Below are 15,823 nucleotides of genomic sequence, written 5' to 3' on the forward strand. Positions count from 1 at the left end.
TTTTGACAGGAAACTCTAAATTTGTGTCTGGTAACCCTACCTAGGGCCTATTCAATTCAATTCAATATATTTATTTTCAGACCATGTCTATAAACAAGTCTGAACAAGAGCAAATGTTAACACCCAGGTAATTGCGATTAAATATCACGACTAAATGGTGCACGACCGCTTCCTTCACTACTGTCCAAATGTCATGGCGTGTGTGGCGTTACGCCAATTTGATGATTGACCTTTGCCTTGCCTTAATATGCTGCAGATTTGTTTATGCAAAGTCATTGACATTGACATAGCCCGGTGTTTCGGGGGCAAAAAGTACCAGAAGTGTTATTTGCAAACCCATTTAATTTATTCTTATTCCAACTGTACCTAAATACCTGTCATCTTTTAGAACATTTAGAGACTTTATAAATCTCTATGTAATACTTTAGTTTGATTTGATATTTGCGGCTTAGTTGTATTTTATAATTGTTGATGTGTTTTCTTTTCTTTGCTGTGTGTAAATTCCATGTTGATGGAATTTACATGGCCTATTTGCTGAATAAATGTTGATGTTTGATGTTTGATCTATTGAGTGTTGTCATTCTATATTTAAAAATTGCACAATATAATAATTTTATTTACATCGACTTATACATAATATAGTGTGTCAAAGGACTGTCTCATTTCAAACATAGACAGAATCATAGGTACTACTCGTATCTTTGTCTTACATTATACTAGCACCCAAAAGAAAAGGATGAGTATAGTTTTTTTTTGTTCCTATTTACTGACAAATTGGTTTGACCAACTATACATAGTAGGTTTAACTTATCCCCGCACTATTTAAGGCCAAACCAAATTGCCCCCGTCAAACGGCCGGGTATGGTCATGTCATTGACCACTATATTGTATTTCATACAGTTACGAGTTACGAGAGATTGACCACTTTGTTGCATCTCATATTTCCAACTACAAGAACGCTTTCACACTGGAGCGCTATTCAAACTTTAATAATAAGTGTATATCAATTTGATATTGTATTTGTCAGTAACATATCTCGCCATAACCAATACATAAGCACGAACGAGATGCATGAGTGTTGACAAAATGAGATCAATTGGTCAAGTTCACAATGCCGTTTTATCGAAAATTGGGTGAAGCTAAAGAAATAAATGGCCCGTAAATTAATTCATGGTATTTATACACTTGAATAACAAAGAGGTGTAAGATGCATGAGAAAAGTAAATATTTATATTTTTCTGTTAATTTATTTTCATTAATTGATGTTAATGTCGTACCTACACAATAATTTGTTGATTGGTTGATTCAATATTACTACTCTTGACTGAACAGCAGATCATACTCGTAGGTACTATGTTGTAGAAAAGAAATACGAGTACAAGGAAAATCGAAGAAAAAACCAACAAGAATTTACGATACGCTGCCAACAAACCAAAATAAAGTGACAAAAACACAAAAACCTCTAACCGAAAAAAATATACCTAAGCCAAAGGTAAGCTGGCACAGCAAATAAATATTGAGAATGCATCTACCAAAAAATTAGTCTAAAGTGATTAACCTCACATAGACTTATAATTATACATATATAATTAAAATTAATCTTTTTGGAGAGCATCTGATTATAATCCTCTTATCTTTCATTAAACTTCTTAGCTGAGATTGCCCCGAGACCTGACTGTGACAAAGTTGCAGTTTAATTAATCCCATCCATGCAACGGTACATGCATGTAAGGCCAGTGTACTACGTTCAACTTGCTTTCATTTACATAGTAGCAATTAAAGAGGTAAATAAGATTACTCATATCCTGTGTCATTTAGTTTAAATAGGGTCAAGATCGACCCGTTCATAAACAAATAATTTATTGTGCTTAACTTAAATTAATAAAGTGCATTGAAAGTGATAAAAGCCACGCGGTGTGGAGGTTTTATCGAGAAATATGATTACTGGCGTCATTAATATACTTTTAATATGGCGACGTTGTTGCCAAAAATTGTGATAATTATCTATGTAATTTATATTCTGTAAACTCTTGCAGGTGGCATACCACATTATTTCTTATGTTTTATTATATGCGTCTACATATGTAAGTCGTCAGTAATCGCGAAAGTTTAAAATTATATAAAATTAATTTGGCTAACCTAATAAAATAACGCTTGCTAATTACCATTACTTACGTTTGTAATTTATAATTCGTCAATTTTTCTACCGTTCAGCTAAAATAAGTCAATTTCTCCCCGAAATGTTGACCTAAAATCTATTGTTGGTTCACCTTAACAAATCATGCAGTTATAGCGGTTTGTTTAAACTTCCCGCGAGTCAAAACACTCTCAAGAGAGTCCCACTACCGCTGATTTGTAGCCGTTTTGTGACGTCAATTGGCAGGAAAACAACCAGGTCCTAAATCAGCAACGCTCGAGTAAGACTAAGAACACCCAAAAATGATGGGTAATAAAAATGTATTGGATGAAAAACTGGGATTAAAAAGTTGGAGCGAAAACGGGGGTTTCGGCACGTTCAATTATCAATTTTCCAATTCTTCTGCGGTTATTCAACTTAAAATGACATTCAAAAGAGTATTTTCTGCGGTAATTGATGCAGCCAATCGAAATACCTGCCTGCAATAAAAGATATTTAAGCAATGATGCTTTCGCGCATAGTGCCCGTCTTTCGACTAACGAGATAAAATCATTGACGTAAGTATTTTTGGAAAGCGATTTCGACGGAGAACTTCACTAAGGCTTTATTCGGTGAACTCCAGTTGAAACTAGGTCGATTTCAAGAATTATTATCTCAATTTGATGAAGTACAGTCAGAAATTGAAAATTTAGATGACATCAACTTAGCCGATCAGCTTTTAGAACGTGAGCAAGTTGAGGATTCTATCATAAAGTTGATTTCATTGTCACAATTGATACTTGAGTCGAACCAACCAGTGACTACTAAATATGCTACCGCTGTTTCTCGAGCCGAAGGTTCAATTCATTCAAATGACAGTTCTCAGACGTCTGTCAACCATCACATTCGGCTTCCTTCTATAAAATTACCTTCCTTTGACGGCAGTTATGCAAAATGGATGGAGTTTCGCGATACCTTTGATTCATTAATAAATGAAAACGAGTCCATCCCTACAATAAGCAAATTTCACTATTTGCGCGCATCTTTGGAAGGTGGAGCAGCTATAGTCATAAAATCTATTGAGTTTACAAGTACTAATTACAAAATCGCATGGGATTTACTGTGCGAGCGATACAACAACGAGAGAATTTTGATCAATAACCATATTAGGTCATTGTTCAACTTTGAACCAATTACTAGGGAATCTCATAAAGCTATAAGGTACATGATTGATTTTTATACCAAAAACCTGCGTGCTTTACACACACTCAAAGAGCCCACAGACAGTTGGGACACATTTAGTTATATATATGATGGTGTCGAAACTAGATGGCGCCACTAGTAGGAAGTGGGAAGTACACAAAAACACACTCAAAGTTTCTCCTAAGCTCGATGATTTCTTAGTGTTCCTTCGTAATCGAGCGGATGTCTTGGAAACAATACAGTGCGGTGCTTCTACACAAAAACATGATAAACCTACTAATCAAATAAAAGAAAACAAACGTGTTGCAACAATGCTAGGTACAAGTGACACAGCTAGTGCTAATAACTTAGATACAAAAACAGAAATAACTTGTGCGTTTTGCAAACAAAATCACTTCAATCATAAGTGTGACAAGTTTAAGGAAATGTCAGTGGATTGCAGGCAAAATGAAGTTTCTAAATACAAATTATGTAAAAATTGTCTGCGCCCTGGTCATCACCACTCTCGTTGCCGGTTAGGCCCATGTACGATATGTCATAACAAGAAAAAACAATTCACTTAATGTCAACATCTTAATGTAGAAACTACAATAAATATTGCTAATTTATCATCATAAAACTAGTTTCAATAATTCTACAACAAAGACAAGAATATAGTTAACGCCAGTATCGCGTTAACATTCGTAACTTACAAGTTTTTATTTAACTTGCCGTTCAATTTTGACATTGACAAGAGGAAAACGTATATTTGTTTACTCCGCAGAAAATAATTAAAATATCGTGCTAAATCAACTCAGTGATATTTTAAAACACATGAACTGAAGTATTAACACACAGTGCTATCTATTTGCGATTATATTTATACACGCGAAGCATCGAAACCATGAGTTATGACCATTGTCAATATCAACATATAATTTAAAAGCTTACGGATTTAAATCGCCTAAGCTTCTGTTCATGCTCATGTACGCATCTGTGATCAGCCAACGCGCATTTACATACACCAAAGAGAGCCACAGGAGTTATTCTGCAGCGGTCATTTACTTGCGCGACAACGTTCCTAACGGAGCTGGCAAATCGCTTTCCTTTTCAGCCGGACCACATTTCATGAATTCAAATGAAACCAAATCACACAAACCAGAATGGAAGTAATACAATTAAGTATATAACAGTACAAAAGTATAGATTTGTGATGTGAATTTAGAACGTTTTATCTGTTGTCATTGCTGTGCCCCCTTTTTTTTCCTTTGCATTTAGAGATAGTATTGTTTTTTTTAGGTCAGAGTGATTTGAAATTGTATATATATTTGTATATGTTGCTATGCAAGCCGCATCCCAACCTACCGCAACATATTCGTGTAATTTATGTCCGAAATCGTTTCTAACCTCTAAGGGTTTGAACATTCACAAAACCAAGGCTCACCGCACCTGTGTTAGTCAAGATGATGTCCCACTGAACTTAGGTGACGCGCTACCGCCTCATCATACCCATCCTTTTCATATACAGCTAAGCCAACTGAAGAACAACGTTGAGGTGGTTAAGCGGATCCCTCGCGGGGCTAGAATCGTCGTGGCAACTCACCTCGCACAACTGGTACAAAAGTGTTACGAGTCAAACTCACCTCAAGACTGGCACAACCTGCTTGTTTTTCCGTATACCATACTTCATGTTAAAGACGACGATCAGAATATATCATTGACGCAAAAAATTAAAAATAATTGCTCACCCCATTCTGTCCCGCCGATTGTACGAGAAGACCGTCCGTCAACTTTTTATCGAAAAAACAAGAATATTGAAAATAAGATCAGTGACGGAGATCTAAAAGGTGCCGCTCGCCTTCTTTTCTCTAGTGATGTGTTGTCTCCGGATAACCCTGACATTTTATTGGCCCTGCAGGCTAAGCACCCTGCCGCTCCGGCAACCCCCTTTTTCTTTGATCCCCCAGTACCGCCAGAGTCATGCCTGCACATCAAAGACGTCGATGTTTACAACGCCGTCCTTTCTTTTAAAACTGGTTCGGCGGCTGGCTTGGACGGGCTGGCTCCTCAACACCTAAAGGACTTGACGTGCCCGTCTGTTGGAGATGCAGGTGTGCAACTCATCGCATGCATTACTAAATTAATAAACTTTATGTACTCAGGTGGCGTCCACCCGGATATTGTACCCATTATATACGGAGCAAATTTAATTGCACTCACTAAAAAAGATGGAGGTGTACGGCCAATCGCTGTGGGTTCAACGTTTCGCCGTTTGGCGTCTAAAATAGCAGTTCGGTACATTTTGGCAATGTTGCAAAAAATTTTTGAACCTGTTCAATTAGGTTTCGGGGTCAGGGGAGGCTGTGAGGCTGCTGTGCATGCCCTCCGGTCTTATCTGGAGGCTGGACAGTGTGAGGTTTTACTGAAAATCGATGTAAAGAATGCATTCAATTCTTTAAACAGAGATATTTTGCTTTCTGAGGTAAAATCTCACATTCCTGAAATATACAATTACCTACTACATTGTTATGGGGACCCTTCGAAACTAATGTATCATTCGCATGAATTGTCGTCCGAAGTCGGTTGCCAGCAGGGAGATCCCCTGGGGCCGGCAATATTTAGTTTAGGGATAAACCAAATAATTAAAAATTTGTCATCAAAATTCAATGTATGGTATTTGGACGACGGGACTCTAGGAGGTGACGTGGACTCTGTACTGGTCGATCTTTCGTTGATAAACGATAAATTCAGATCCATCGGCCTAACTTTAAATTTCGATAAATGCGAACTTTACATTCCAGATTCCTGCGTCGTCGATGTCAATAGTTTAGTACAAAGGTTCAATCAGTTGGCACCCAATATTAAAATTCTCGATAGACGTACACTTTGCCTCCTAGGATCCCCAATATTCGAGGAAAGTTTTCCCGATTACATTCAAAATTCTGTATCAAAATTCCAGGATAATTCTCATCGTTTGCTCGAAATTAGTCCCCACTATGCACTCTCTATTATCAAATTTTGTCTCTTCATTCCAAAGTTAACATACGTGCTCCGATGCTGTCCTCTGTGGAAGAATCAAGATCTTTTATCGCGAGTAGATGATTTAATTAAAAATAATTTAGAGAGAGTCCTTAACATTAAGTTTAGTGACCGGTCTTGGTGTCAAGGGTCCCTTCCCATCAGGCACGGTGGCTTAGGTATCCGTACGATGTCTGGTGTAGCTTTGCCAGCTTTTTTGTCGTCGGTCTATAGTTCCTTGGGTCTCATAGGTAAAATCCTTCGCACAAACTATGACATCTGGGGCTTGGAAGACGCAAAAAATGCATGGCTGTGTGCGTGTCCCGGTCAAGACATCCCTGAACATCCAGAGTCACAAAGAAATTGGGACGACCCAGTGTGCAAATTGGCTTTAGATACCCTTCTCGACCAGTGCGGCGGCGCTGCGGAAAGAGCTAGACTCTTGGCAGTAGGCACTAGAGAGGCTGGGCACTGGCTTCGCGCGCATCCTTCTCCTAAAATCGGAACTTTTCTAGAGCCCAACACGCTCCGGCTCTCGATTTGCCTCCGTTTAGGTATCCCGGTGTGTGCCCCTCATCGTTGCCCTTGCGGTGCGGACGTAGACCAGTTAGGTCACCACGGTCTCTCCTGCCAGAGGAGCGCGGGCCGCTTCTCCAGGCATGCCGCCCTTAACGACATCATCCGTCGGTCTCTTGCATCGGTCAATGTGCCTGCTCTATTGGAGCCGACCGGCATATTGAGAAGTGACGGCAAGAGACCTGACGGGATGTCTTTGATTCCGTGGAGTATGGGACGGGTGCTAGTGTGGGATGCAACCTGCGTAGACACGCTGGCCCCGTCACATCTCCACGGAACCTCTGTGAGGGCGGCAGCTGCTGCAGAGGCGGCCGAAAACGCAAAGGTGGGGAAATATCGCGGTCTCGGTGCCGAATACAGGTTTATTGCTTTCGGCGTCGAGACCCTGGGTCCGTGGGGTCCTGGCGCTCTGAGTCTCTTTGGAGACCTTTCAAAGAGACTCAGGGACGCAACTGGGGACCCAAGAGCTGGCAGTTACCTCGCTCAACGCTTCAGTCTGGCAGTTCAGCGGGGTAACGCAGCCAGCATCTTGGGGACCTTGCCGCAGGGGCCGTTTTTAGATTTAGGTTAGTTTTAGTTTAGTTTTATTTTAGAATAGTTTTTAGTTTGTATTTAGTTTAATTGTAATTTTAAGTTGTTTTTATTTATTGTTTTTTTTTGTCATGTTTGTCATGTTTTTGTTCAATAAATAATAAAGTATTCAGTATTTTTTAGTTATCATTGTCTCAAGAAGATGAATAAAACGTAAATACCTAATAAAAAAAAGGTTTCGAACTAAATGTTGACAATGGTTGTACTGCAAGCATATCGTACACGAGGAGGTACGCGTACCTAATATAAGTGTTTAAATCCCCAATTCACACAACCCACAGAACAAAACCAATCTACAGCTACACATTACCAGTATTATCACGCTCACCGACAATAGGGTAGTGTATCGGCACGTTAATTGCCTACACAATGCATCCACTATGCATCACCTTCCCCAGGCAAAGCGTTGTAACTACCATTAAACTCTACAATACGATACTGCGTTTTGCATTGTTCTGCCGCTCAGCCCGATCACGATTCTGCACACCTGCAGTCTGCAGTTAGTCAAATCGGTTATTAGATTATTTTGGTTTTTGTTTATTATGTGCTAAAAAATAATCGATTACGTGCAAGAAAACGATTAGTGGATAGTTAATCAATAAATTACTTAAACTAAAATCATAAATCTTCGAAACGATTATTTTCTTCAGAATCAGAATCAGAATTTTATTGGTAAAAGTATAACAGAATTTTACATGTCAGGCATAAAAATATATTATAACTAGATATGTCACATTTTTAATTCATATATCTTTATTAACACACAGTTAGTTATTAGTTTAAGTTTAGTCTTGTAAACGCTAATTGATTATTTTCCGGGGATAAATATTATTAGACTATTCATCGATTAAGTTCAAATCAAATTAAATGAAATAATTATTTATAGTATAGTATGTTTGACCACAAGTTGTATTATTTTTAAACCAATCCAATATTGACCAAGGAAATTATATCAAATAAGCTAGAAATCGATTAAATTTTCGATCAATCGGTTCATTAAAAGTAAAGTCCCATCCCTATCTGTCGTACTATGGATATCAAAGTGCTGTATCTACTTACGATGAATTTCGATCGCACATAAGCCCTTTTCATAATATAATAGTAAATTGCACTGATTTTCTCAAAATAAGTATTCGTTAATAACCGAACATAGAACAACCTTGATACTTATGATAAGATAAGATATAGAAAATTACATTATTTGTCAAACCTTGCGGTTAGTGAAGGTTGTGTAACTGAAATAATAGTATCGTTATCAGATTTTGCAAGACACTTGGTAGCACCACATAATAAGACCACTAGTTAAATGACCTTAATATTTTAACTATGTGCTATACAAGTATATAAGTAATATTGTTATTGTGTGTCAGTATAACTTTTATCTACGTTTACTAATTTGAAGTAGGTATAGGTAGGCAAAAATGAAATCTAAAATTAACCATAAATTATCCTTGAGGTATTTTTTGGCCTGGATACCTACCAATTGTATAATATAATATGATAGTTGGTATTTGCAACTTTGTCGCTGTTTTCACGTACCTCTACAGTGTTTTACTAAAACGTTTTGTAAGTAAATACATATCAAACGCCAATCATCCTCAAATTCCGACTAACATACTCGTTAAGAAAAATAATAACAACACAATCGTCATTCATTCACAACGAACTTACTACCTTTTTAACTTTGTTTTGTTATCGTTCATCGGATCATTTACGCATGAAACTCATATCGGTCATAAATATCTACGCTATTTCGAACCTTATTACCAAGAGATACGTTCCAAAAAGCGCACATATAGTTAGACACGACTGTGCCAAACTTGACATTGACCTCCGGGTCAGATCTGCGATTGCATTGTGCTGCAAGTTGTATTGGTTGCGAAATTCGTACCAGTGTTAATGGTAAATGTCAATCGGATCTAACGTAGTAACAACAACACAACATTGAAGACCTTAAGTAGTTGTAATATGGTTCAAGAATGGTCAATGAATAGAGTCGATGATGATATTTGAGGTGACGGGCCGTGAGTGATCCGCAGGCAAGGATATATACATACGTGCTTAATCAATAGGTACAAAGACTACAAAGGATGGAGTACCTAGAGTTAGCATCAAATGTATCTACATGATAATTATGCACTAACTTTGGCTTCCATTTGTAATATTAAAAGCAACTATCACGAATACGATTCAAGATTTAAAGAAAGTCAAGGGGTCCGTCCGAAAAACGCAGTGGGTAAAATACAATTTATATAATTTAAAATGCTATTCACACATTAAAATACTAACACTTTTGGTCCTGTCTGGCCATTATGTTTCTAGCAGTGACTGTACATCAATATCACTGGCCGATCTTGTAATAAAGTATTATTAATGATTTTTAAAATTATCATGAGAATTATGTTTTTCTGTCATTGGTTTTTATAGACAAATTTTACAGGTTGTGGTTTTAACTTTTTTAGCAGGTTTCTTACAATAAGGCAGACTACTTATACTTCAATATTTGGTAGGTATGTGTAGTTTTAATTTTACACGCGCAACAAATATGTTAACTGGATTCAAGATTCATTGTATATGTATGTATTGCATAACAAATACGCCAATTAAGGATCGAGTCTGACGTACATAAAACTCAAAACAGGCATAAAATTTAAAAAGTAATTACGTAAAATGCTTATACCTTTCATAATAAAGTGCCAGCGGGGTCAAAGCACCCATCAGAGAGTTTAGTTCAACAAAATGGCGGATGAAAAAAACACGCAAATTATTACTTAAACGTTAATTCATCACGTAACCACGCCCCGCGCTCAGAGCCCGGTCGTGACCCAAACAGTTCCTGTTAGACGAAATAAATAGGTATTCAGCGAGAATTTCTATGCGCAAAAATACTGTAGATACTTTCATGTGCGCACACCCACCTAATTGGATAGTTGGATCAAACTGTGGCTCGTGATAATAAATCTTGAACGTGCAGCTAGATCGAAGTAGCGGTCGACGAGTTGGAAAAAATAGCGTAGAACGGTTGTGGGCTGATAACTCGCACTAAAGATATATTTTTGTCAAAAATTAAAGAGACAATGGAAGCAAAATCCATTCCTTAGTCGTCATCATTAAAAATTACGAGTATTAAATGGTAAATAAATATATCGACAACGTTGCTTTTGTTCCCCACGTTTGGATGTCCTATAATAAATGAGCAGTTACAGTTAACCCTTAGATAGATGCATGAAGTGCTACTAAGTTCTCTTGAAATTAAGATTTTGTTATGACAATATAAATTCTTAATTTAAAGTAAATTTATTGGTCGTCTTGGCTTATTTAGCAATAGTACCTATTGATACTTCATGCATCTATGGATTAAATTGGCTCAAAGTAAACCTAAAACTCACCTGTATAGATCTTGTACAGCGAATCGAGCAATCCTTGCATCATTTTGATCACTTATCACTTCACCACCACAAACACATGTAATGACTAGTCAGCCATGGCTAGCATGGCCGAGCATTCCACGTCTAATTCTACAATGAGGTTATATTATTCACACGGTTACAATTAACCATAGAGTTAAATGATGACGACGCGACGTTTCATTCGCGCATGTTCGCGGGACGAATACATTCGTTCCACCTGTCTGAAAGACCTGTCGTTCCTTCTCGAGGCAAGTTGCAAAAGCAATATGTATAATTTTATACCATTCATTTGTTACTGACCTGTGGTTTTATCTTATCTTATTTTTTAAGTTCAACAAATACCACTACTACGAGTATATCAATTTAAATTCTACGCTGTACCCTCCGCAGAAGAGGTCATCCAAACGGGCCAGGTGTTCAAATTGATCTGAGCACGCTTTTGCGCTCTTAACAATACAGCTGCATAAAGATCAGTTTGAACATCTCGGCCGCTTAGCTACATCTTCTGCTGACTGTACGAGGTTTTTGACCTTCGGATAGACAGTACAGTGGCCAAATTGAAGTAACGGTAACGAATGCCGGGATCGTTATCATCAATCAGTTTTGCGTAACTATTTGTTAGCAATTACACTCGGACAGTCGCTCTAAGTGGCTCTGTGCTTACAGTTACAGACAGAAAACAAAAAATCTAGCCACAATTGGAGCTACCTAAGTTTGAACAAAGCTAATGTCTGACATAAAAAAACGAATGCATCCGCAGATCTCTTCACAATAAAGCGTTTTTTTCTTACTAACTTGCAGTGCTCAGAAACGGACGTGCCTATATTTCACCTTGTCGTTATCGACGCGACACGTCTACCATAATACCCCTGCGGCACTTGAAAGTCTAAAAAGGAAAAGTTACGAAATACCGACATGGAAAATGTAGGTTTATCATAATCACAATACTAACACAAGGTCATCTGTTAACGTAACGTCGAAAACCGCCCACGCGGCCCGTAAATACGGAACTGACCAAGTCGAAGCCGGCGTGACGTACGGTAGAACAGGAATAATTGGTGCGTGTGGGAGCTTCCTAAAGGTTTTACCCGTAGACTATCTCCTATAGAGTCCGCAGTATGAAACACTCATTATACTCATAATTGTAACCTACCGCTTAGTAATGAATTGTAAAACATGTAATTGCAGCAAGGAAGAATGAAATAAGTGACTAATATTTAAAAAAAATCACAGTACTTTCTTAAACAATTTTATAGGTCAAAACCGACAACACCAGCTAAATGGAAGCTCATTTTTCGTCAATCAAATGTCAATCGCATCAACGCTGCGGTTGCATACCTGTAAAACTATGACTTGTAACTTTAATAAAATGGAATTCAGTTCAATAATAACCTGGATGCAACTGAGATGAGCAGCTCTCATATTAAATTAGTAGAGGGAGCAGTGAGCAGGGGAGTGGAGCACCAAATAATGGAAAAAGTCGTTTTATATACTCAATCTAGCAGGTGAAGTCTATGGTTTTATCTTAATCTCACTGCCGGTACACACATTTGTAATTAAGTCTACTTAGTTATAAGCGGTACATTGATTGAACAAGGTGGTCGATAGATTGAGTAATGCGGGGGGCCTAAAACAAAATTTAGATTAAAACGCAATTAGTATAACTATGAAGCTCTTTAAAAGCTTTGATAAAACGAGGGTGAAACACCACTGTTTAAAGTAATTAATTTATGTAAAGTACTTTAAAGTTAAAACATCCTTTACCTTTTTAATAAAAGAAAGAAAACCTAAGTATACCATCATAATTTACGCTCGTTTATCTTCATCAAACGAGACCTCATGAGTGTTGGTTTTTCAGACACTGTGTGTCTACTTTAATACATTACTATGTATTTCAAAGGAGGTCACAAGACAATTTGAATGCGACCAACATCATTAAGTTCTGCCGGCGACATGTACAAAAAAACACAAATAAAGATGGCAATAAAACTGTACGGATTTAAGAGCTAATACATAATTCAATGTCGTTTTAAATCCCGCAAATGGAAAGTCCAATAAAAAAGCCACTTTCTTTTCAGAGGATATAATTAACATGATACTTTTAAGTTCATATAACTCTTAAAGCGACGCGACGTCTGGTTGAATAGGTAAATTACAATAGGTCATTAATAAACCCATGAATCTAGTATTTTAACTGGATAGGGCATGAGTGGTGGGGACAACTGACAGAACGGGATAATCTTATGTATCTTTCAGTAGGAGTAGCAGCGAAAGCGCTATTATTGTTTATCCTTGTAACCGTCTCACATTTTTTTTATTACCCACCGTAAATTAGTATGGATTATGGTGGGCAACAAATAAATTCGACCATTCATAGTGTCGCATTGCAAATGTTTTGTCCCTCACGGAGGCACGCGTATACCACTTCTGTAGGATCCTACCTTCTATTAATAAAACAGACAAAAGCAACAACGGTATCTACGTTAACATTTTCCGTGAAGTCTGAATATTAAAGACATGCCAATGGCAAGGTGATGTGGACACTAATGAGACACCGACGATGTACAGTATAATTAGCCACACATGAAAGCCGTTGCGAAATCAATGGAAAGAAGAACAAAGACGCCATTGAAGCTTAGAAAATCGTAATGGACAGCGTTTGTTTTCCATACTTATTAATTAATCACGAAATATTGACTGGCATCGTTTTCAGCCAGCTAGGTTTTTGAGTCGTATCAATTTACAGTCCCTCCAATTTTCTTAATACAACGTAGCTCGGAGGTACCTATTTGTGTTCACCAAAATCTGTAGATGGTAATAGGGTAGGTCCTGCTTAAAAAACTATCTAACCTGGGGCCCGTTTCTCAAAAGCTTGTAACTTGTAATTGTAACCGTATCCATTTACAGTCCCTCCAATTTTCTTAATACAACGTAGCTCGGAGGTACCTATTTGTGTTCACCAAAATCTGTAGATGGTAATAGGGTAGGTCCTGCTTAAAAAACTATCTAACCTGGGGCCCGTTTCTCAAAAGCTTGTAACTTGTAATACAACAGGATGTCAATTTTTGACAACATTTGTTAGAAAGGGACTTCCACTTGTATTACAAGTTACAAGCTTTTGAGAAACGGGCCCCTGAAAGTTGAATAAGTAATTTTCTTCATTACTTAAAAGTATATCGTTGGCAGTATATCATGCGCTTATTGTCCAGTAGACTACATTACTGACATACTTGACCGTCTCGGTGTATTTGCGTACGTACTTCTCGTTTTACTCAGGAAACTAACGACAGACCAAATTAGACTTTCAAATACACGAACCGAATGTAAAACATGAAACGTCGCGAAATATAAACGAGGAACGTAAACAATACCAAGTTAATGTGAAACTTAATGGTTATGATGGGCCCATTCATTAGACTGAATTGAGATTACAAAAATAAATGACTTGACAGGAATTTCGCAAGCGGCACGAACAGTAACTCATATTTTCTTAGATTGAAAGTGACACGTCTGCTCTCAATCAGTCGGGTGAGCGAAGATCTTAGTGACTTTATTAAATCCGTAGAAATAACACGTATAAAAAAAATTGTAATACATTTTTTAGATGGTAAAGTTTCGATCGGCACTTGATTAGAATCACATAGCACACCGCTAGATCACAAAGACCACTCGCATCGCGTCGTTTATCGATCGATGTACTCATGGATCGTCATATCGATCGTGTTTCGGAAGCGCGTCCGCGCCGTCCGCGGTGTGCCGCTTCGCGGCCGCCACTGAAACGTTCCCGGATTATTTATAAATTCAGAGACAGGGGGTCGTAGAATTTGCACGACGTCGGCTAATGACTGCATCAGCTCGCGCCGGAAGCAAGGTTTACCGGCTTAAGTGTCAGGCCGGATGGACTATTAAACGCTTGGACACTTTGATTTGCTTTCCTGAGACCGGGAACTGATACCTATATACAGACAAGTTGTGGGAACTAAACCACTGAGATGGTGAATAGCTTTGACATTGCAGGAATATTTTCAACATTTCCAGGAACGTGTAGGAAGATTGCGTGACCTGGGCATAGTGGATATCGATGTCAAAGATTCCAGAAAGTTGTGCTGAAATTCCGATCATACTTTTAACTAATTAGAGCGTGACATATTTTCCGCCGGCACCTGGGCGTCGCCCACCTGAACGATGTACTCGTATGATTTTAAAACGCTGCGTGCAGTGGACGTTCCAAAGCCCGTAAGCCTTTTTTAATATGCGACACAGAACAGGTGTTTTTGATGTTCTCTAATCGTTGCGAAGTTGCACGAAGCCAAAAGAACCTATGAGCTATTAACTCGCCAAACCTTATAGTGTTTTTGTATCATCACAGCCATAGTCCACGGTTGACACCAAGTTCGATCGTAGGCGTGTATTTCGACCTACTCATTAGTTTTGTAATAAATTTAGAACAAATTTGACCTTAAAGGTTTAATGCACATGTTGAAATATGACCAGTTTTTATTATATTCCAAATTCTAAGGCGGAGGCGATAATAAAAGGTTACAAATATTCAATTGATAATGTGCGTGGTATTCAATAATTCTTAAATTGAATTGATCAGATTATTGCAGTAATGATCACTATTAAAGACTTCATTGTAATCGGCAAGAGTGATGACCAAAGATTGGTACGGAACTGCAAATTCCATCTATTTCATCAAACAATCATCATGATAATGTACATATAAGAATCTCATAATAACAAACTGATACGTTTATTATGTGACGCTGAAACTAGAGTGTGCCATCAAATGCAAGATAGTTATATACCCCCGATTATTCTGCCTACCTACGATCTTATTCTTTCTTGCAATCGGCATGAATGATGACTAATTACGCGACTTGAGTAAACAACAATTTTCGTCCACAGCCAACCGTTACACGCCTCTAGC

At 37.9% G+C, this 15,823-nt stretch overlaps 1 protein-coding gene across 9 annotated transcripts in view; it reads right to left on the minus strand.

Moving 5' to 3' along the window:
* Positions 1 to 14,668, minus strand: part of LOC134648921 (rho GTPase-activating protein 21) — a 385,556-nt gene extending 370,888 nt beyond the window's left edge. For 6 of the 9 annotated variants that reach the window (XM_063503540.1, XM_063503539.1, XM_063503538.1 and 3 more), the window contains exons 1-2: positions 14,489 to 14,667; positions 10,873 to 11,001 (exon numbers count right to left, since the gene is read on the minus strand). In XM_063503540.1, coding sequence (XP_063359610.1) covers positions 10,873 to 10,915 — 43 coding nt within the window. In that variant the 5' untranslated portion in view covers positions 10,916 to 11,001; positions 14,489 to 14,667. Of the gene's footprint in view, positions 1 to 10,872; positions 11,045 to 14,488 lie in introns of those variants that run through there. The other 3 variants (XM_063503536.1, XM_063503543.1, XM_063503533.1) reach the window with 3 other exon arrangements.
* Between the last annotated feature and the right edge of the window lie 1,155 nt (positions 14,669 to 15,823).

This window comes from Cydia amplana, chromosome 6, assembly GCF_948474715.1.
Source record: "Cydia amplana chromosome 6, ilCydAmpl1.1, whole genome shotgun sequence".
NCBI classification, from domain to species: domain Eukaryota; kingdom Metazoa; phylum Arthropoda; class Insecta; order Lepidoptera; family Tortricidae; genus Cydia; species Cydia amplana.